Here is a 24,397-nt window from a genome sequence, read left to right on the forward strand (position 1 = left end):
TAAAGCTGCACAAATAAAACGTTTTGCTGCACAAACGTTTGACAACTTCACTTAGGTGTCACATGTTTATTATAACTAAAGCAGGTCAGGTTAGCGTTAGTTGGAYAGCCTTTTGGCTTGAGTGAATATTCATCAGTGAAGACAGAAATTCTGCACAGTGTAGCATGAGCTAAAGTACTGGTATTACTGGGTTGCTGCTGTGACATTTAAACAGCTCTTGTGTTAATTTTACATCAGTGGTGCATATGTGTATAAATGGCAAAAGTGTCACTCTCTTGTAAGACCAAATGATAAAGTATCAGTTGTATAGACCAGTGTACACACTGAAAAGGCAAGAGATACATTGAAGTGTACGGGGCATGTTAGTGGTTAAGGATGATTGAAAAAAATCCAACTTTGGCGATGAGGGCCATTCTTCAACTGAGCACAGGGAAAATGTATGTTGACAAAATCTACTGTCTGAAATGAGCTGGTTGCCTGTTATGAGTCTAAGTTTGCTGTAAATCTTAGAATGATGAGTCCTCTAATGTTAAAAGTTATAATGGAAAATCCTTACTGGTTCCATTTTGGACAAAAATTTAATTAATAAAGATTGTATTTCACTTAGCAAAGGGCCTACTTTAGTATCTAAAGGTTCACTGTTGAATTTTGGATCCCAAATGAGCCTACTGCAGTAATACTACATGGAGCCATAAAAATGTCCAAGTCAAAAGGAGTATTAAAAAAAATCCTTAAAGTTTCTATGATTTCCTTAGAATGTTCTATTCTGTTAGATTCTCAGTATGTGATTAAGAACATATCTCTCTTCAAAGTGTTGAGGTGAGGGCTGTGTGCTGTCAGTTAAAGCTACAGGATACATGATTTTACATCATTTTTATTAATTTGGTTTGTCCAAGAATAAAAAAAATAAACAATGAAACATCTGCACAATGTGGAGTACTACAATGAGAGGCGGAGTGCGGGATGAGACAGCAGACAGGTGTTACATCAATTCTGCAGTGATTTTGTAAACCACATTCACATGTACAATGAGTGACATGAAAAACACATGTTACATGTGCATTCTAAATCAGAGATGTGGCAGTTCAGTAATGCTTAGAGCCAGAACACGATGCTATCGTCTACATTATTACCACTTTCTAGCTCAGAATTGGGAAGATAATGTAAACATATGTAATGGGTCGTTTGGGGGTAGAATATGTCAAAATATGGGCCGGACTTTAGCAAAAAGTAGAAACTATAAACGAAATCAGTGCAAGTCAACCCCGATCCCTTACCCTGAATTGAAGACACTGCTGCAGTAGGTTACTATATTAAAGGGAAGAGGCACACTAATATGTTAACCCAACCTCAAGCCATCACTGTCCCCTGTTCTCTCTGCTCTGGAAGACAGATAGGACGGTCTACGCCATGACTTTCTTCTTGCACTCCACGGAGCAGAACAGGCAGTTCTTCACTGCCATGAAGCGCTGGCCAATCAGGCACTTGGTGCAACCAGAGCATTTGAAGCAGTCCGGCTCGGCGTGCCAGTGGTGCTCGCCGTAGGAAACCCTCTGAGCCTCAGGCTCCACCGCCTTCTGGCATGAGGCACATTTCTGTCAAGAGGAAGGATATCATAACGTCAAATCCCAGTCATCTTCCTTCAATATTTCACATATTTGGTCAGATCAATAAGTCACATGCAAAGGACCAATCCTAATGTTTACGAATGAGTGTAGCATGGAGGCATAGTGGAGATTCAATTAGTTATTACTGTATGCACAATCATATAAAGAGAGTTTTAAAGTTGATTCCATCTGTGCAGAAGAGTGTTAAAAAAGTATAGCAATCATTATGTTACTATTAACAGTAATAGTTTCTCCCACCTGACAGTAAGTGGTAATTCCCTTTATGTATAAGGTCTACCTTCAATATTTCGACAGTATATAAAATAACATGTCTTATCCAGTGACATAAAATCAGCTCAATTCTGTTTAGATTATCCAATATATGTTTTTTAAAAAAACACTCTTCTGATTTGCTGAAGTGAATAAAACCCAAACAAATCAGTCAAAACCTCAGAGCTTCCATTCTGCTGAACTTGGGTTCTGATCTGGGAACAGCTACACTGGCAGCAGAAAGCATGACGTCTGTTTTGTTCATTAAACTGCCTCATACTTTAACATCTTCCTGTTTTTGTTAGTGCTAAAAGCTTCGGCTGATGATCACAGTGTTGATGTCGTCATGGTGCATGATCTTTCCTTTGATAAACACTTTCATTGATTTTCTATTTCAGCTGCCTTATACATTACTGATTTACACATGAAACCTTTACAGGTGACCACATTTGTAAACAAAATGTCAAGCAGTATACATACAAATCGATAGCTTTGTGAAGGTCAAATAATTCTGCAGGTCATCCTAAAGACATGATTCTATTTAAATCTTAACTAAAGCTGATTGGAACCATCATAATGGTTCGTCTGTTTTAAACATCAACAGGCTTCATAAAGCACTTTCAGTTCAGTAAAAAATTAATTTTCTAGTTAATGGTTTATAGATTTAATTGCTGAACTAAAACAAAGTTTACATAAAGAGTCTTTTATTTTATGCTCCTTAAAACCAATTTGAATCAAAAGATCAGAATTCAAAGAAAAGCAGATTGGTATCCACTAAGAAAAACCTGACTGGTTCATTGTAGAGTTTATAGATTCCTTTCCCATCACATATTTACATTATCTTGTTTAACACATTCTAGTTCTTGGAATGGCTATTAATGGACTAGGATCTCCAGATTAAATAATTACATTTATTTAAAGAGACGGTATGTGTTTTTCAGGCATATAGTGCCATATAATAGTGCAATCTAGTAAATATGTTAACTTCACTTGTTATAAAAAGGCATGTCAATGTATGTATATCAAATTATGACTTAAAAGATATCTGATTTCATAATTTTTCATCTTAAATTGGACCTCCGTCTCAGGCCCAGTTTCGTTTTAGACTGGTGCCTTCAGGAAGTTATCACAACTCTATTGACCCTTTAACAATGTTTTACCAGTGTTTCACTGACAAGTCTCTCCTATAATGAACTCAGCAGATGCTCAGTTCCAGCAGGTTTTGCTAATTACTGCTGGCTAGTCTGAAGGAGCTGAGTGGAGGGGGAGGGAAGGCTCTGTGAGGTGGAAGTTTGGAAGCTGCAGCTCTGAGGAGGAGCTGAGTCTCCAAGCAGCTAGATCCAAGCAGGCATTTTGCACAGCTGAATGGTTGACATGGAGATTAGATGATTTCTCAAACATGCATGAAAGAATCAAGGCAACACCCCAAGTATATTTATATTGACAAAATAACATTATAACATGATGTAAAGCTAAAAAAAAAGACTATTCTACATAATACTGCCCCTTTAAATAGTCATTTAATGTAAATGTTACAGCCTGTTAAAAGGTTTATAAAACGGTGCTTCAGTCACAAGGAGAAAGATTTGGAGCCGTTTAAAGATAGTAGAAAGACTATGAATATGGCTCCACTTAAAATAGCCGTTTCCTCTGGTCTCTATTACAAACCAATTTTATTTAATTAACCATCTGATGTAAATAATATCTCCAAATAACCCACCATAAAAAACACAAAACATGTTTTGAAGTCCTGCAGTGGATTGTTAGAGCAGCCATTGACTAAAACTTCCCAGAATTCCCCAGGTCTGTGTGTGTGTGTGTGTGTATGTGTGTGTTCCAGGTTAAAAATGACAACGTCTCCTGGAACAAAGTCAGGAGGCCAGACTCACCACAGCGTAGTTTTTCATGTAGCAGGGTTTGCAGATGGGCTTGTCGTTCTCCATCACATAAGTCTCTCCAGCTAGGATGCAGTCACAGTCAAAACAGCAGAAATGCTTCAGATGCCAGTTCTGTCCCTCCGCCTGGGTGTATTCATTACTGAAGATCAGCTGTGGATACACACACACACACACGCACACAGGTGTCAGCTCCTTTTTAAGCAAACATGTACGTTTCCAGACTAAGATCGACTGGCTGTCATCACCTCATCACAGCCGCCACATCGGGGCTTCTCGCTGTCTCCATAGTGACGTCCGCAGAACATCTTGCCTTTCTTCCAGAAGTAAATCATGTCTACCAGCAGTTCACTGCAGGTGCAGCACACAAAGCACGCCGGGTGCCACAGTTTGTCGTAGCCGGCCCGCTCGGCGTAGACGGCTGGCTCGCCCAGCAGCATGGGTTTCTTACAGTGATGGCAGGACTTGAAAAGGAAAGGAGAAAAACAATTGTCAAGGTGATGTAGCAGAGTGAAAAGGAAATATTTCAAAGCTCCTGTAAGTTAATCTCACAGGAGCTTTGTGAGTTTAACTCTGCATTATTTCAAATTATTAGAATTTAAATGCAAGACAATTTATTGAAACAAGCATGAATTAATTTGCTTGTTAACTTAAATGAGCTTCCTAGCAACCTAAAGTCAGTGTTATTTTTGTGAATGAGAACATTCTATTTTCGTCAATGACCTTTTACTTTGTTAACGAAAAACCAGACAAAACTGACATTTTATCTCAGAAAATTAATCAAATGAGATTTAATTGTAGTTTTTCTCTCCGAGGGTGAGACACGATGTAAAATAGATTAGACTTACTCTTCCTATCTATGAGTTTTGGCTTTTAACAAAAAAGTCAATTCAAATCAAACTGAAAAAAAAAAAACAGATGAACAAGTCTATTTATTTCAAAAAGTAGCTTCAGTTCAAAAAGTAGCGTTAGTTCACATAATAAATCTTAACTGCGAAAAGAAATGCATTTCCTTAAAGATGTAAGAAGTCAAACAGGCAGTCCTGCATGACTTCATTAGTTAGTCAACTATAACTTGAATAAATCTAAAATATTACACAAAGAAAGATTTTTTGGACTTTTAGGGTTCAGATCAAAATTAATACATTCAGGCTATTAAAAGGAGGCAGAAAAAGTTTTAAAATAATCTCATGATCCTGGAGAGCAGCATTGTCAAATTGTTTTACCAAAACTGTATAATTAAAAGATCTCCTTCTTCCACTTTTTATTTAATCAGAAATGCAAAAGAAATGAAAGCTAAAAACACGGCTAATAAAAGACAAACACATTTTACACTTAAAAATATTTCCATAGCATCATCTGACTAGGACAGAGGGTCATATATGTACCTTTCTTGAATTCTAGTCACAGACCACACAAAATCATTCTAAGGTCACAAATGGCCCACAGACCGCTCCTTGGACATCCCTCTATAATATGTTTACATCCAGAAAAAAAAAAAAAAAAAAAAAAAAAAACTACAAAAAGGAAGCATGCTTATTCTAATCAATACTGCTATGACTGTGTTATTTAAACATTGTGCCTCTTATGAGTGCAGCAGCAAAATGAGCACACATTGCCCTGCTGAGCTTGTGGAACCATGAGGTTCTGACTGACTGTCCATGATGATACTGAGTATCACAAAGAACTGACTCACAGGCAGAGTCACAGCTCCCCCTAGTGTCCAATCTGGGAACAACATCAGTAGTCTCATATTACATACTGATCACACTGTGGAAAAACTGTGCAAAGGCTATGTAGGCTTGTATTGTAGAACATAAGATGAGTGTTAATTCAAGAGTCAGAAATTGCTGAAATAGAATAGCTGCTAGCAGCAACAGTAATAATAATAATAATAATAATAATATTCTTGCTCAAGTTAAAGTGATGACATGATAAACTGTCAAGGTAACACCACTGCATTCTATCCAGAGTTATTTGACTTCTGTGTATTTGTTTTATTTATGCAAAATTAAATTTTAAAAAGGTATATATTTTACATCAACATATGTTTTGTGTTATAATACTTGAAACAAGTTGGAACAATTACACTAATTAAACTTAGAAGTATTTTTTTTAACCAAAATGCCTGTTATAGAGCATTTACCTTTGGAAATCATAAAATCCTGAATTTGAGTGGTAAGATTTTTTTCATACCATATAACAAACATATTTTAGTCATAAGATGAAAGGTTAGTCAAAAGACCAAAGTAAGCCTTTATTTATAGGAAATATTTTTATCTTGGATAATTTGAGGTATGACTGAGCCTGTCACAATAAGCAATAAATTGTATAACAAATTAAAACAAACTCAATAATTTCCATTTTCAGCCGTTTTTCTCCTGTTTTTCTTCCAAAAACTGGAAGATAAAAGTCTTCAACCTGCTATTTTGGTCTCAAATACACCCGTTTTTGATGGACTTTTTTTTTTTTTACAGACTTTTGAAATTTTGTTGTTTCCGCAGTTTTGTTTTGTTTTATTATTATTATGGATATTTAAATTGACTTCCTATTCCAGTGTTGAATTTTAATTAAAATTTAAAGTTTATTGATCTTTCAGAATATGTTCTTGTATTTTTATACTGTTACATTACTTGAAAATGGTCTCAAAACAGCAACATTATTGTTTATCGGAACAACGTCTGGGACAATTTATCGCCCAGGTCATTTATTACCGTAACAGGTGTTACGGTAATAAACACCTGTTTATTACCGTTTACTGTATGACACTGCTGTATGAGTAAGGGAAATTTTAAAAAACAAATTCCTTACAAAGTTCTTCTGTGGCAGTCCGGAGTTGATGGCTCCAGCACTGGCAACGGTACCCAGTGACCCTCCGGCTGGTCTCAGACCAGCAGACTGATCAGTCCCTGACCCTGGAGTGGCTCCAGCTCCGGTTCCAGCTCCGGTTCCAGCTCCGGTTCCAGCTCCGGTTCCAGCTCCGGCTCCGGTTCCGGTTCCAGCTCCAGCACCGGCTCCAGCTCCGGCAGGTCCAAATCCACCAACACCAGAACCCATAAGAACTGGTGCAGAATTGGCACCACCAGCTCCAACACCTGGTACGTTTCCAGCCCCTCCAACACCAGCTGCTCCGGGACCAAACCCAGCCCTCCCCGGTGTACCTCCAGAACCAGCCACTGTTGCACCCGCTCCACCTGCCTGAATCTGAGCCACCTCCTCAGGCAGCAGGACATCTCCGACGCCCAAGGCCTCGTCCTTGCATTTACGGATGTACTGCTGCATCTGCTTCACCTCCGCAGGGCTCAGCTCATGGCACTTGGACGGGTCCTGGTCGTGCTCAGGCAGCTGGCGATCCATCTGCTGCCGGCGGTAAGCGGCCCCCTGCGTCCCGGCAACCGGACGCTTCTCAGGTGGGAGCAGTTCAATGTAGCGCACCGCCTGACGGAGGGGAGAGAATTCAAATCTAGTTCAAGTCCTAAATGTTTAAAGAGGGATGATTAGAAGACAGATCTGGGAGAAAAAAAATGAAAGAACCAATCAGAGAGACTAGAGAAACTGTTCTGCCTTGCAGGACAGAAAACCACAACATGGCTCTTTCAGATACAACTCTAGACTAAACAAAGACAACTGGAGTAAAAGCTTAGTAAGAATCATAAGAACAGTCATTATATTTTATCGAAATATTTTAAAATATTTGTAAATAACACACTTCCAGACATAAATAGAGCAAAACATTTAGGACCCAAACTAGAAAGAGGTGACTTTCAACCTAAGTTTTGTGAGAAATTTACACAGAGAGAAAAAACATAAAATAAACAGACCCAGCAGAGGGGAAACACTGTTTATTGAGCATAGTAAGATGTGTTTGATCAACTGATTAGAGATGTGAATATTTCAGTGATTCAAATCCAATTTGTATATATTATGTATATACATAATTCAATTCTCAAACAATTTATAATTTTTAGTATTCAAACTGCCGAAAGATTCTGTTTAAATTATGTGACTGACAAGAGGAAAAAGACAGTGTAAGCAGAGCTTTTATTGAAAACAATTCTATAAAGTTTCATGTTATAAAATTCCTAATTTTTACTTAAACAAAAATAGATTTGTGAATATTTTTTTTAAGGTTTTATCAGCTCTAGTGGCCTTTATTTGATAGTTAGTTGACAGGAAAGTGGGTAATGAGAGAAGGGGAAGACATGCGGCAAAGGTCACCTGGCCGGGAATCGAACCTGCGACGGCCACGTCGAGTACCGAGGCCTCCATATGTGGATTGTGCTTATAGATATTTCATTTTGTTTTATAGAAATTCATTGCTGGCCCAAACATAATGATAAAGGTTTCGATCACTTGATTATTTTGCGATGAAAGCACAGTCCACAGTTCGATAAATGGTTACATCTTACTGATTTTATTTTTTAACAAACTCATTTGTGGGCCTGATTGAAAACAACATCCTCAGCAAGCATAATGTAGATGGTACCGATATGCCTAAGGTTGGCAGAAATGTAATCATCTGAATTATGCTGTCAATAGTAGCCTAAGCAGCTGAAAATATATATATATATTTTTTTTTACCTCAGAATTTGTCATTTAATGAGGGTGGTCTCTTCCCTCATTCTGCTATGTCTCTATGTGGCCATCGTGGGCTACTATTGTGTAGCCCATGTTGGAAAAACTCACAAAATCTGATAGATAGACTCTAGGATGCTGTATTGGCCTATGTAGGTGTACATTTCTACTATTACTGATTAACTTTTTATAACTAACAAACTAGACACGAGTGACACGCTAAACAAACCCCAACATATACACCAGTTAAGGTTATAGCCCAAGTCTGTAACTTCAAATTACAGCTCCTATTTGCCTCCCATAGACAGACAGTGTAGACATATCATACATTTTCTGATTCCTTAGAGTCTGTTAAGTATTTTAGTCATTAACTCTTGTGTCCCTGATGTCCCTGGATACCACTGGGATGAAAGAAATGCATCTAGTTTGGTCAAAAGGTGTGGGAAAATGTGTATTTATATTTGGTTTAACAACCTCTGATGACATCTGTGTTGTTCGGAGAAACTCAAAACCTGATTCAAATGGAAGCCAAGAGTGTCCCCTTTAATATGATACCAAACATTATATTATAGACATTTGACAAATGCCCATACCATGAGCCTAAACCAGAGATACACCAGCTTAGCTGCCTGGCTATAAAAAAATGTAAAAGAAATATTTAAAATACAATTTTACAAAAAAAATTAAACTGACTAAAAACAATTTTTGAGCATTTTGATTTGATTCAGAATTCTGAGAACTGGGAATTGTGATCCGTCATAGTACTAAATTTATTCATCCCCTCAAAAACTGTTTTGATGCACTGTAATGAAAGAAGTATACCTCAAGAGACCACAGAGTGTCGCTGTCGTGCTGTAAAAGTTAAATTCCGAACCAACCCTACAAACCAAAAACACCATTTTAAAAAATTCCTCCAAGTCTGACTCTGACATAGTCCCTGTGACCACTAACTTTTCATGGTGTTGCTCAAAATGAACTGACACATCATTTAACTTCAAATGGAATACCTCCAAGCCAGATGAAGATGAGACACTTTAATGAGGAACCACTTTATTTACTGCTTTTAGTAAAATCTGGTTTGTAAACCATTTTAGAATGACTAGATGGATTATTTGCTGTATTTGAAGAGATTTTCTACCTTTCTGAAGAATGGGTTTCTTTAGAGGCCGATAGAAAGACTTTTCTGAAACTGACCCCCTGAATCTAAACAGAGAAAATTAATGAGAGATTCAAAGTCTTACCAGATGCTTGTTGGCCACTGGTGGTGCCCACTCATAGGTGACGGATCTCATTGGAACATCTTTGGGGACTGGAACTGCATTGGCCGCTGTAACGTTAGCAGTAACCGGCACCTTGTTAGCCTTGACTGGAGTGACGGTGACGTGTGTGGACAGAACCAGAGGCTTCCCCTGGGCTTGTGCTGGAGAGCCGATGGGCACCGGCCCTGGAGAGGTCACAGCAGGCTGTGCGTATGCTGCTGTGGGGGAAGGAGGTACCATCGTAGAGGAAGCCATAGGGGGCACTGTGTAAGCAGTGGTGGGGCTGGGCAGAGTGATGGTCACCATGTTGCCCTGGTAGCCTGGGATGCCATCCGTTTTCAGTTTGGCTATGAGGCCTGTGTACTTGGTGTCTTCAAACAGCTTGCCAACCTTCTTGTTCTCCTCAGAGTTCATTGACACGTCGTGTTCTGTGAGGCCGCACTTACAGTTCCTACAAATTTTCCTGCACAAGAAAATCAGAGTGTCTCGTCACGTTAAAATCTCCCACACACTTCAAAGTGCTGCAGTTGGCTTTCATTGATGGGTGACGAAAACTGCATCATTTTATTCGCAGAGATGAACTCGACACCAAGCCTGGATTGAACTATTTCAACAGAGATCTTTGTGAAGTGTTGTATGACTGATCACAAAATTGTTGCTGTGTTTTATGTGGAAATGCACTAAGACAGCAAGTAGGTTTTTGTAAGAGACATGGATAATTTTGAGAAACGTATATCTGACACGGTGAGGTATTGTGTACAGTTCTGATTCTTCCCTGAATAACTACTACAGTAATTAGAGATGCACAGATCTGTATCGGTCCTGATATTGAAAAAAAATTCTAGACAGGGTGTGAAGTGACAATGTGCCCAATCTCTAAGGGCAAACCTATTCAATTTAATGCTTTGTGCTCAAAGTGATTTCATGCTTTATTGTACATTATATTTAGAATTCATATTTGCACTTTCTGAACCATTTGAAAGGTTTACTGCAGCTTATTTTACATGTTTGACCAAGGTAGTCAAACTATTGTTTTTGTCAATTTCAGTTTACATGTTTGACCAAGGTAGTCAAACTATTGTTTTTGTCAATTTCAGTTTCTAGATTATTGAAAATTGTGTGTCAATATGAACGTCCAAAAATCACGTGCCAACTGCGCGTTGAGTGTTTGGGTTCTGACGCCTTCATACTACACTTCAGGGTTATCTCACATGTTTCACTTTAGATAATATGGAAAATCTTATGCTAATTTGAAATGAGGCTGCAGAGCAAACAAGTGTATTTTCCCCCAGTAATTAAGATTATTTTACTTCTAAAATATAGAAAAGCATATTTCTTGGACTTTTGAAATAGCTAACTTTACTCTATTAGTGTCTATTTAAACAGTATATAAGCATCAACTCCTCTGGGATATTGTTCAAATCACAGCCTCTTTAACAAGCCTCAACACAGATATCTTCATGCTTTTAGTCAACTCTGACATCATTTATGACAAGGCATGCTTGAGCTTGAACATACCAAACTTTAGCTGTGAAGAGGAATAATATATCAAATTGAACTGCGATAGCTTTTTAAACAGTTTGACGAGCAAGGAGACAAAAAAAAGAACAAACATTCTAACTTGATGAGTCTTGTGACTCAAGAAAAGTAGCTCTAGTTGCTGTGAGAAGTATGCCACAAGTCAATAGTTTTTCTGACGACAAAGTTTGGTGATCCAGCCAGGAGTGCTACAGTTTTATGAGCAGTGGTCTCACTCCATGGGAATGAGTGACTTTAATAGTCTGCACAGTCAGAAGTCCCAGCTAGCAGCCTGAAGGGCCGTTTTTAACCTCTTACTGTGGCTGATTTGTAGCTTTAAACAAAAACCCAAACCAAGCTGTTGTCCAGAGTTCGAAATTTACACCAAAGCCGTCACTTTTGTTAAAGCTAAACTAAAACGACATAAATCTCTGAGGGGTGTCTGATCTCCATAGCAACGGGACACAATCAGGCTGTGAACTCCTGCTGCTGCCAGAGCATTTTAATTAAACCAAGGAGGAATGACATCACACTGACTCAGTGAATAAAGCCTTTTGTTTTCCTTTTATTACATCTATTAAGCCATGGTGAAATATGCAGCACTATACTACTGAGTGACCATAGGATCGTTGGAAAGATGTCTGTCATAAATTCCCATTTCCCACTTTAAGTTTTGCTAAGACAATAAGTGAGTTGATTTGCATTCATGACTGTAAGTGAACCACATATGAACAGAGACTTTACAACTATGCTTCGTATAAAAACAAAATTGTGTTTCATGCATCAACTGCCTAGTTCAATTAGTATATGCTATAAACAATAAAAAAAAAAAAAAACAGCATATGACCAGAAGTGGAAGACTTTTAGGTCGACTGGTGTGGACCAGATGCTCAGAAAATAAAAAATTCAGTGAACATGCCATACTTAGACATCAACTATTCAAGCTAACAAACAACACTCTTTTGTGGAAGAGAAGAAAGCTCAAAGTCAGATATTTTCTACATTTATAAGGTCTTGGAAAGCCAACCCTGAACAACAGAGATTAAAAAAGTCATTTAAATAGAAACTATTTTCAATTGAGACATGTTGGTTGTTCATTCAGACAAATGAAAAACGAGATAAACAGATAACAGGAAAGCTAACACGTTACAGCAACGCACAGACACCCAGCCATCTTACCTCTAGTGTCATGAACTCAAACTCTGCTTGCTGAGAAAATATTTGGGCACAGTGTCAAAGATACAAAATATTTCAAAGACGGTGCTGGGGTCAACATGATGAAGGTGGACAAAAAAAGTTTAACAAAAAACCCCCTGATATTTACGTCAAAATATTTAGTATTCTTACACAGAGAAAAGTAATTCTGCTGTGTCTTACAGGTTTTCACCAACACTGAGTATAAGTAAAACCTCATTTTGCAGTGACTGTTTCACACACGAGGTTCAACACCATTTCTGTTTCTAACCCAAATAATGAAGCATATTTAACCAGCTAACTGGTTAAATATTTGACCAAATCAGTCAAATTTGGTCAGAGATCAAGACATTAGAAATTGTGATTCAGTGAGGAAGCAGGACATTAAACTCCTCCGCTCACTGTGCTTGCTCTCGTCATGCATCACTGTCAACAAACAGATTGTGCAAACCTCCAGAAGTGCAGCTCGAATCCCTCGCATTTGTCCTTGCATTTTAAGCACGCCGCTCCAGCGCCAAACTCGTGGCCGAGAGTCACCTGGAAAAGAGAAGAAAAAAAAACATCATTAATATTTAGACTTCACTTGATATTAGGTGAATTTAAAATGACTCTGAATAAAGTTTTACTGGACACAGATTCCAAAATGAACACATTTCTGACATAGCTAGTAAGATTTTAAATTGCATTCCCCCCCTCCTGATAGAGGACGATGATTTATATTTCAGAGAGGTATTTTGAGATGACATGGAAAAAGTGTCTCCTGGAGGTTGGGAGTGAACTCTTGGGAGTTTTGTTGTTTCTGGAAATGAACACAAGGTGCTAATCCTGGAAGAGAGAGGCAACTCTGCAGAGCTCGATTTGGTAGCGTCTTTTTTGACCTAAGCAACTGTTGATCATGAGCCTTACATTAATAAACAGACCTGCTACAGACTGATAACTTTATCAGTTAAATTTCCCCCTTTCCTCCAGACTCTAGGGTCTTTGACCTACCTCAGGAAGTGACAGGACGTTTGCAGCCAAAGAAAAAGAAAAGATCTCAACCTGACTAAAGAAAAACAATCTGAACTTTTATCCCTTTAAGCCATCTCTACTCTTACATCTGTTTTTCTTTTAGAACATGTATGTCAGCCAATGGTCATATGCACCTTAGCCCATTACTGCTGTTTACTCCCATTTATGGGTAACTATTCAATGAAGCTCAAAGCCTCATGGGAGCCCAGCAGGCACCCCTGCTGTCAAAAGGCATGTTTTGACCCAAAAGACACTTGCTGGTGAGGAATGCAGACAAGAGACTGTTTGCAGCAATGGCTTCCTCCTCATGGGAGAGTTCAAGCAACAGCTGCAGAAACTGCAATTAGATTTAAAACTGTCAAACAGACCACTGGATCTAGGAGAGACTGAATTGTACTTATGAGCTTCAGATCCAAGCAAAACTTGCAGAAGACCAAGCTAACGGGTCAAAACATGTGGTGGTCTAAATATTTATCTGAGCACAGTGAAAATGAGTAGCTGTTGGAAGGGTGTGTATGCATCTGCATCCCCGTGCTTTGTTTAATGAGTGACTCTGCATGAGGCTAGACTCACAGGGTGATTCACTCTACAAATGATTTACTCCACCTACAGTAGAAATGATGACAAAGTGTATAACTGAGGGTCACTGGTACAGTTTATACTGCTGCAGAGGAGTCACTGTTCTTCCAACAAAGCAACTTCTGCAGAAAAACGACCTATGGTTCACCCCCATCGTCATGAGTCCCACATTCTCAAGTTTTTATGTGTAAGAAATTTGAAAATATCGTCTCCTTTTCTTTCCACTTGACAATGCTGTGCTTCTTTATGTTGCTCCATCGCATGAAATCCCAACACACACACACACCCCCACACAACATGTGGAACAAGAACTGGGAATACTTTTGGAAGGCACTGGAAATCTCAGCTTGTGTAGCTGTGTAGTAACCGTAATGTTTAATACTCAAACTACATCATATGGTTTCTGTGTATTCAACTAGTTTCATTTAAGGATGCACAATACTTTATTTTTGGTCGCTATCCCATATGCCGATGTAATAAAATTCATTTGGCCGACAACAGATGCCAACACCAATATTTTTCTTCCTATACCTTTTTACTGAAACTATATGACTTTCTCTACTGTGGAATTAAAATACTTCATTATCTTTATCAATTTGGCCTGCTGCCAAATGCAAATGGTAAGAAGGAGGTTGAAAATGATGCAACATTTTCAACTTACACAGCACAACATCAGTAAATTTGATGTTGTGCTGCAGGCATCATTGTCCCTGGTTTGTCATATAAAAACAACAACTTATCGGTGACTTATTTTGACGGAATGGCCAACGTCCGATACTAAATTTTACAGCTAATATCGGCCGATACCGACACCATAATATTGTGCATCCCTATTTCCTCATATTTCCAAACCATCTCAAGCTCTGTCTGATTGGATCTCAATAGTCAAGTCATGCAGCAGATTCTCACTTAGATTCAGTTCTGGTATTTAACTGACCTTTTTAAGACATAAATGTACAGTAAAGTAAATTATTCAACTGCATTTCTAGATCAGGGGTCTGCAGACTGAGGCTCTTTGGACCTTCAACAATGGTTCTTAATAATTTGGCTAGAAAAGTGCAGAATCAGTACATTTTTAAAACATAGATAACTGAAGATTTTAGCTGTTTTTTTTTTAAGTTGTTTTTTTTTTGCATGGAGTAAATACTTTATTAACAGAATGCTAAATCTGGTGGTAGGGGCACCTGGAAGTCTGTCAGCAGCCCACAATGTTTTTGGTTTTCTGTTAATAAATTATTACAAAGATTCAGAGATGCACAAGCAGACACCATGATTAGAAAATTACAGTGTGTGAAGTCAATGAGCAGGTGGAGGGGCGGCGCAAATGGTGTGCAGCCTCTTTCACCAAATTCCATGGGTCAACTATAAACCTAAAAAAGCTATTTAAAATAAGTGTCAGTCTGGTGGGGGCCAAGTAAAGCCTGGTGACCCGTCAGGCTTATAGTACACTGGGAAACCCTGGAGTAACACAAGTATGAGTAATATTTATTGTTTTTTCACATCATTTTGTTGGAAATGCATGTGTCCTCTACGTGGCTTGTGGTAAAATATAACTGAAAGTTTAATGGCTGTATTTCAACAATGGATTTCTGCCTGTACAGCACATCTAACTTTACTGTCTATAGATTCATTCACAAGAGTTACAACAAGCCTCTTGACTGTTTCTCTGATTCATGTTCTCCTTCCCCGTTTCAATTTTAAGATGGAATATTTCTCCCTAAAAGAGACAAAACAGGAAAGTACTTCACAGCCTAACTCGGCTATAAACGTCTCTGCTAGTTTTTCTCCTCTTTGTCTTGATAAAGCTGCTTCCACCAATGTTCTCTAACAAACCTCTGAAACCTTCACAGAACAGGTGGATTTACACTGGCAAATTACACACAAATTGACCTTATTTACCAATCAGATGACTTCCGAAGGTACTGCAAGATTTAGATTTTATTCTGGGGGCTACACGATAAATGGCCCAAATAGAAATGCCAAATGCATTTAATTGTATTTGTAAAACTTTTTTTTTTTACTTTGTTTTCCGATTTACTTAAAAATTGTGCAATATTTGCCTTCCGACCTAAAACGACCTGCACTGGAGTTTACTTTGTTTGTTGTACTTTTAACGTTGGAGAAATGTGAAGTTCAATACCTTCAAATGAAAACATACGTCTTTAACAAACGGGTTAATTTACTTTTGTGACCTTTTTAAGCCTTTAAAATGTTGTTTTCATCCACACTGAAACAGGAAAGCAAGTTGAAGTGATCTGTAAACTCGCCATCAGTCACGCAGTCAGTTCCCTCACGAGCAACTTGAGCAGGAAGGGAAAGTAACCGCTTTCTGACAACTTCGAAAGTCGCTTTCCAACTCTGTGAACTTAGCCGTGCGATTTTACAAACGACATTTAAACTAAGAGAAATTACTACAAAGTGGTGTTAGGTGTATCTGAGTAAGAATTTTCATTTGTTCCAGTCTCAAAATTTGAGTCAGAAACGCCTCCTAACTAAATGAATCGTAACCCATTGGATCAGTACGGCGGGGTTTTGTCGCCACCTGTTCGGTGCTCGGCGCACCTTTCAGGGCGTTCCCAGCTGTTCTCACATGGACAGAGGAGACTCCACGGGACGGGACAACTTACCTTCTTCATTTCCTTCTCTATCTCCATCTTGCTGTCTGTGTGTACGAGGCGGGTACTCTGTCTGAAGGAGCGCTCAACCAGACAGGCGCCGATAGTAACAAACCGGGACAGAGAGATGAAACAGTCCCGCACCGGTCTCCTCTCTGGCAAGTCCTGCTCGTGCTGAGCCACACGTGTGTCAAGCGGGGCACAATCACAGGCACAACTTCCGCTCAAATGTTTCAGAGAAATAAAACAAGTCTTTTAATCAATTACGAAACTAAATTATCGAATACACGGGGTTGTTAGATATATGAATTACTAATGCCCACACACAGCGGCAGTTTGATCAAAATAAAGCAAAAGTACGTCATTTTGTGTGAAAGGTTTACATTTTGTGATAGTGTGGGAAACAGTTATCATTCATCCCAAAAGGACCAAAAAGGTTTTCTCTTCAAATTGTACAACAGAGACTCATAGTCTTAGTTCAGTCACTGATGCACACACTTTTCCATTGGTGTAACGCAACTAAAATTAAATTAAACAAAACAGCGCATAGGAAATGTTAATGATGACAAAAATAGTTTAAATATTATTTATAATAATATTATTATTGTTATTATTGCTAAGAAAAATAGTAGTGCATAATTTAGTAGACAAAGTATTTAACAAGTTTGACAAATGTCTCAAAGAGTTACTATATCACACTTATTTTCTTCCCTAACTATTTTGTTTCTTATTGTGAAAGCCAGATATTTGTATTTCCGGTAGCATCTTTTTATTCTTGAATATCCTTTCTTCCAGGGGTCCCGTTCACTTTTCTTCCAGGGATTGTGAGAGGAGTGCTTCCGCTTAGCCAGATATGTATCTAAACCTATCAGGAGCAAAGACAGCCCCAGAGGGGCGTGGTCACAGCGTGACAAAAGGAAATGACTGTCCCCTGATATACGGGATACAAATTTATTTCCAAAATCTGACTTTTTAAAATAATACCAATGCATTTGTTGGCATGCTGACAGCTGATTTGCAGATTAAAACTAAACTAACTCTGTTCAAAGAATTCTACTTTTAAAATGCAGAATCAAATATTCCAAAAACCACACACCACAGCTGGTGTGTTTTGTGATGTTGCTGTTTGTGGTCGTTGTTACAGCTCACAGTCCACGATAGAAACATTCTGGGGAACAGCTGCTGGGTTGCCTCAGTGACAGGAAACAATGGTGGTTAGCAGCTTCCTGTAAGGGCTGTTTCTGGCCCTGTCAGAGGAAATGATACCGTCACGCCCTGACAGATCATACATGGTGTTATCTGTTAAGGAACTCTGTTCAATAAGGAACAAGATGCCTGGCAAAACTCAGATGAGTGTGCAATGAAGTGGAGAAAAAAACAATACAGGATTTTTCTTTTTTTCCCTTTTTTACAAAACAAGCTGAAAAGTATGTTATATACCATACACTTTACCCTGAATACAATTCCAGAGCCTTCAAAGGTCACCCAATTATGAAACAGAGTCCATCTGCGTGTGATTTCATCTGAGTATAAGTGCAACTGATCTGTGAACGTTTTGGAGATTTGTTGGAACGCATAAGGGAATTAACAGAATCCCAAAGACCAAGGAACTAATCAGGTTAGAGGTGAAGTTGTACATAAATTTAAAGTATAGACAGGTCATACAATGGTTTCCAGGTTTTCAATGACTCAGACCATTGTTCAATTCATCATCATCTGATATGTAAGGAGTATGGCTGAGAAGTAACCAAAAGGCTAATAGAAACTTCCGAGGAGGTGTAGCAATCCAACATTCAGGCAATGTAAGCTATTGACAGGTCAACTATTGTTAAGTTTGGGGAAGAGAGGAAGGTGCACAGTCATTGTTGAAAGACATCTGCAAGTTAGAAATCGGTGTGAAGACACGTTATCTTTATCAGCAGCCTTCTTCACTAAGCCCACTCTGTGTCATCTGAGATACAAAAGATCTTGTTAATTATTGGGTTTTATCCAGAAAGACTAAAGGAGAAACCTGCCACAGGCAGGGAAAACTGCATTAGATTAGATGTTTCGGCAGACACTCATTGTCTGGGATGTGCATGATTTATCCATCCGTGCAGAGGGGGGGAGGGGCTGGGGGTGCTTGAGCACCTGCCCTTTTTGCTCCTTGCCCCCAAGTGCCCTTTTGGTCATATATATATACACATATATATATATTGGGGGGTATTATTATTTCCTAAGCCCTCTTCTGACACATAAAAACATGTGCTAAAATTCTTTGCTTTTTTGTTTCTTTTTTGTACAACATAATAAGCCCTCTGGTCACCTTGTTACCTTTGACCTTTTGCCCGTGACGCATGACGCAGTTGCCTCTCGCGCAGTGAGATAAGGCGGCTAACTGGAGCTCAACGTAGTGAACGTTCCAGATTACAGAACAGTTTTTGGTGAATAAAGTGGAGTAGACTTGCTACTTGTCAGATGACGGAAAACGTTGAAGTATCGTTTCTGCTTCAGCACAGAGTAGCGGTTTAAGCAGAGAGGTAATGAAATACAACAGACACTGACAGGCCTCTGCCTTTCTCTGAAGAACTACTGAGCGGGAGGAGACAGCCAGGTGAGGAGAAACTGTTCTTATCTATTGATTCACTATTTTTATTATACAGACATTAGGCTGTTGTTGTTGTGCTATTAGCTAGCTGATAGCTAACGACGTTGCTAGCAAAGCTAGATAACTAAAAAGCTTCTCTTTAGTATTTATTATGCAATAACGGCACATCGCCCGTCCAAAACCGATCATCTCCATAATGGATATATGTCCGATCTTCTAATTTCCTTTGCTSCATAACGTACATTGTATTCATTCAGGCGTTAGGTAAATGTATCTTGAAGGAAAATAACACTTAAATAAAAGTCCAACAAGAATATTAATTTAGAATTAAAAATAACTCACCCTGAATTACCATGATRGATATAATGAATGTAATAAAAGTGACATTAATGAAGGGGAAAAAAACTCAATCCAGACTTTAAGTAAGTTTAGGGTCTGGTTCACAGAGTATGAAGTTAAATTTGTTTCCCAATTATTCAATGGGGGAACAAAAACTAACCTCAGTTAAGTAAAATAAAACTGTAATCAAAACTTTTGGAATTGTAATGATTCCTTTAAAAAAAGTTTTGTTTAAAATACTTTTTTTAATTAAATAACTAATTTTTTACCAAACATAAACATTTATTTGCACACATCATAAATCTTTTGTTGTGATTTTGGGCCCTGCTCAAGACGTCATGTGAGAATCACAAGCAAAACTTTGAGTCACAAACAAAACCTTAGAATAGCAAGAAAAGATTTCTGACAAGCACAAATAAGTTTGTTTTGCAAAAAAAGTTAACTTCATGAGTCAAAAATGTGTGATTAAATTTTTTTTTAAAGTTTATTTTAAGCAAAACTCAGTAGGCTTTTCTCATGGTGACATGCATTAACAATTCAATATTTGCTTTTGTTTTTTTCTTTTTTCTGCAGTTCCATGTTAAAGTTTGATGCAGCTCTGCTTTCCTGAATGGACCATCTTCATCTCCACTGCAAGTGCAGCAAACAGGCAGCTCTTTTATAGATTACAGTCCACTAAAAGGTTGCATTGTTCCCTTGTTTATATTTTTAATAGTGTAATTATGTAAAGACAAAATATGTCTGGTGGTCCAGCTCTGATTTACATATCTTGCTAAATTGCGGGTTTGAATATTGCAATACTTTCCTATAACAAAATAGACCTGCAGAAAGAAATTACTAATAAAATATCTTACATAGGCATAGTGTTATGCTCTATATGGAGATGTTTGTTAGGTTTGATTGCATATGTCACATTTTTGTAATTTATCATTGTTTATTAAACTCTGGAAGCTGAGTGGCTTTGTTAATATTCTGTCCTATGCGGTTAGATGTGCCCTTTATTTTGTTGTTGAGCACCTGCCCCTTTAGTGGTCTCTGCACGGCGCTGGATGGTGTGTTGCAGCTGTAGACAGCAAGAGCATTCCAGAGGGCAGGGAGTGTGACACCGAACACTCTCAGTCTGGTGTGAGGAACAGAAAGCAGTCCAGCGTCAGAAGAGAGACGTGAAGTTGAAGACAGTCACACAGATGTGTATGTTAGAAGAAGAATTATGTAATTGATCCAAAGGGAGCCTTGGACTGTTGCCATGGTGCCAGGTGGGCAAAGTTTTGTAAATATTAGAGTCGCCCAAATAAGACGCAGATAAAGGGATTCAGTGGATGGAAGCATTAAAGTGTTTCTGCCATCTGGCATTTGGAGATATGAGTAGATAAAATGTGAGTGTGGAGTCCAGGTTCAGGAACACTGATGTGGGATATTTCTAAACTTCCTGAATGCTGTGTTTATTTTCTTTTTCTTAGTTTGTCTGATCACAACCAGGAAAAAGGCTTTAATGCTCCTGCAGGTTGTCTGAAGACATGCTTCCTGTCCCGGCAGTCCAGCCTTCTGGTGCTGCTGTCATATCTATTTTTCTATTATCTATCCTTCGGATTCTGTCATTGTTCAGCTTTTCCTACAGGCAGCTTTTTATTTATTTATTTATTTATTTATTTATTTATTTATTTATGAACACATGGAGCTAATTGCTGTCTGGTTCAGTATTCAGTCACAGGAACTATATTTTATTCTAACTATTGCATGCAATGTACATTTAATTATGTTAAAATGTTGCTTGTTGATAATATGTTTGGCACATTTACAAGGTTATTTATTTTATATTTCTTACTTTTTAACCTTTGGAAAGTGTCTTTCTTGCTCATATGAAAGTATGTTTTTTATTGTACAAGGAAACATGTTTATACTCTGCTGATGAATAAAGTTGAACTCGAATTCTTCTGGTTTTTTCCTCACTCCGGCCGTCTCCCTTCAGAAACAAGCTTACATATCCACAGTGCCTGTGTGTTTTCTTCAGCATGCTCACTACACACATCTACTCCCTGGTTCTGCATCACCACTGGATTAGAAATGTGGCTCAGAGTAACTAGACTAGTCATTTTCATACGTCCAAATAATTTTTATGACCATCTGGAACCCTGTATCATTCATGGTCCCCAGAAAGCGCAGCCTTCAGTTAGATAACCTGTAGTGTTGCAAAGTCTAAAATTAAACCCGTCTTATCAGCTTGTGACTGCAGGTCATGAGGACTTCCTGTTTTTGGCGTTTTGCTAAGCTGAAGGTGTTGATTGAGGGAAATCTTATGCCTCTGGCTTCAATTTGGTTTAGGAGAAAACTAAGCTATTCGTGCTGCAGCTTCAAACATGAACAGAACGTCAGCTCAAAGTCGAGGCCTTCAGGATTGTCTCGGTCGATCAGGTGGAACTTCGCTCTCATCTTCATCTGTGCGCAGAGACGAGGACCAAGAATACCTTCTGCTTCTCTAAGTGAATCCTGCAGCTGTTTTATTTGTTTTTTTCCATCACACTATTTACCCATCGTAGCTTATCAGCTCGGCTGGCTTAGTTTGGGGAGAAAAAACGCAGGGAAAAACAGGCAAGAAGAAACCTAAGACAGATTACATTGGAAAGGATGCCATGCCAAGGATTCTCAAAGATATGTAGACATATTTTTTAAATTTATAAATAAAGACATCTCTGTGAGCAAATTGCATATCAGAGTCAACCGAAAGTTAACTCGGTGTTTACATGTTTTTAAAAGTTTAAATGAATATGAGGCTTAATTTAGCCAAAGAAGCAGAAGCAGAAAGACTCAGCAGAAGTTGACATGCGATATTTATAACATTAATGCTTTTTGATTAGTTATTTATTAAGATATCTGTGAAAACATGTCAGCATTAAACATGAACCCCATATGGCAAATTACTGTCTACACATCAGCCCACCAAGATCTAGGACTGTGTGTGCTTTCTGATTGTACAGAAGGATTTCCAGAACCAAAGGGGCGTGGCTTACAAGTTGGAGGATTCACCTAAATAAAATTTGTGGGATTTTCCTTTGCGATTTTCCTGCTGTGCTCCATCCTCAGCATGTTATTACCTGTATTAGATTCACACTGATCAACATACAGTATTTTGAAATTATTTGAAATGAACCAATAATAATTCATGAGTAGTTATTCCATTTAACAGTGCGCTAAAATGTCAAACAGAGATTTAAAGTGGGGTTGAAAATTCAAACATTTCCTCCCTTAGGATAAAACATTCCATCCTGACACTTTAAAGGAGAACACCACCTCCATCCAGAAATATCTGTATAACTCGTTTTGGAACTGCCTCTGGTTCAAAACGAAAACCTAGTGGTTGAAACAGTAGGAAAGGTTTTTAGAGATTTTTGTTATGAACTGCTGTGGCTGTGAGCGCTGACTGCAGAATCAGACCAGGAGACACCGGACTGGCACCAAGAAGAAAGTTTGACTGGAACATGGCCGGTCCATCAGTTTATGAGTCGGGTGAAGTATTAACTGTTTTTACAAAATGTTTTTCTAAATAATTTAATCTTTATAGTACCATCAAAACTTAATTTTATCTGTGTACATAGAAAGAAAACGTTGTTTTCAAGTGGATTCTTGACTCAGGTTGTTTTCTGCTGGGTCTAAGATTCAGAGACGTGACTGACCAGATCAAATTTAATATTTATTTACAGTTGAAACCATGCATTCTGTTTGCTAAATGTCAGAATGCATAGTGAGAACATTCTGTAGAAATTTAGACTTGGGATAAAAGTCTTTTCAATTTAGCATTTAGCAAATGGACATGATTTTATTCATTCCAACAAGAAAAAGAAATTTGTCTTAAAGTTCAGAAAGTGAGGAAAAATGTCCTTGTGTCTTTTTATTTAGTCTATGTAAATGTTTTGTCTATACCTAAAATAATGTCAAATCCTTTTGAAGTTAACCATTAATTAGTTAGATTTGATGTTCTTGTTTTCTGTGCTGTAATTAATCATTTGAATCATCAGTATAACTAGTAATATGTTAATTATGGGTTATATTAGTAAATATTTTCAATTAAAAAAAAAATTACTTGACATGTCAAGATAGTGATATTTTTACTACACCTAAGTCTTGACATTATCTTGAAATTCGTACAATCTCCTGGAAGCCATATCAGTAGAATTAATGGTCCTAGGTTTTTGAATTGTTACTTTAATGTATAAAAGCAAACATTAATCATCAGTAGTTTTTAATGTTCATAATCAAGTGGTGAGTTATGCACTTAAAAACACAGTTAACTAGTTCTTACCGAGTTTGCATTTCTGCTGACTCAGACTGTTTAAAACACTTTGAAGGAATTTGAGTTAAGAGCATTGATGCTGTTTCACTGAATATAAAGAGAGGAAGCTAAGAGACTGTGTACAGCAGTGATTGAATATTGAGCAACACTTTGTAGCAACTAGTGGCGCACAAAGGTCCACCGGATCGCTGCGTTGGTCCTGCGCTCCCTGCAAACAAAGTTATGCGGACATTTAAGAATGTGAAACAATGACTAAATATTTCACTGGAATATCAGATAGAAAGCAAATAAAGGTGAAAAGATAATGAAACAAAAAGTTCAACTTCTCATTGTTCAGTAAAGAAAAAAAAAACCTTTTTGATTTCTGGAAATGACTTGAGAAGCTCTTAAAAAGAATGAAGGAAGGAAACATTTTTGCTACTTCAGCTGTCGGAAAGCAGAAAATAGCTTGTTTGTTTTGTGAAAACAACAACAAAAAAAACTTCTCCAAAAATAGGGAGTTGAGAGCAAACGGTATCTGCAAGGGAGGTTTGGGAACAGCAGCAGCCGGTGACACTCCTCTGACACAGGGCAAGGTCGAGGTGAGCACACATGATGCTTCGCCTTAAAAGGCTAGCTTTGGCCCTGACCAGTTTCACACAGTTGGTCATGATGAGGGGC

General features: G+C 38.1%; 1 protein-coding gene across 1 annotated transcript; it reads right to left on the reverse strand.

The window, feature by feature from the left end:
* Positions 1-856: 856 nt before the first annotated feature.
* On the reverse strand, positions 857-16,741 carry tes (testis derived transcript (3 LIM domains)). The gene is made up of 7 exons (XM_008410633.1): positions 16,536-16,741; positions 12,770-12,855; positions 9,589-10,069; positions 6,584-7,210; positions 4,021-4,236; positions 3,767-3,925; positions 857-1,595 (listed from the first exon to the last, which is right to left on the reverse strand). The coding sequence occupies exons 1-7, from the start codon at positions 16,560-16,562 to the stop codon at positions 1,404-1,406; spliced, it is 1,788 nt and encodes a 595-aa protein (XP_008408855.1). The 5' UTR covers positions 16,563-16,741; the 3' UTR covers positions 857-1,403.
* Positions 16,742-24,397: the final 7,656 nt, after the last annotated feature.

The sequence above is a fragment of the Poecilia reticulata genome, linkage group LG6 (assembly GCF_000633615.1).
Source record: "Poecilia reticulata strain Guanapo linkage group LG6, Guppy_female_1.0+MT, whole genome shotgun sequence".
In the NCBI taxonomy this organism is placed as follows: domain Eukaryota; kingdom Metazoa; phylum Chordata; class Actinopteri; order Cyprinodontiformes; family Poeciliidae; genus Poecilia; species Poecilia reticulata.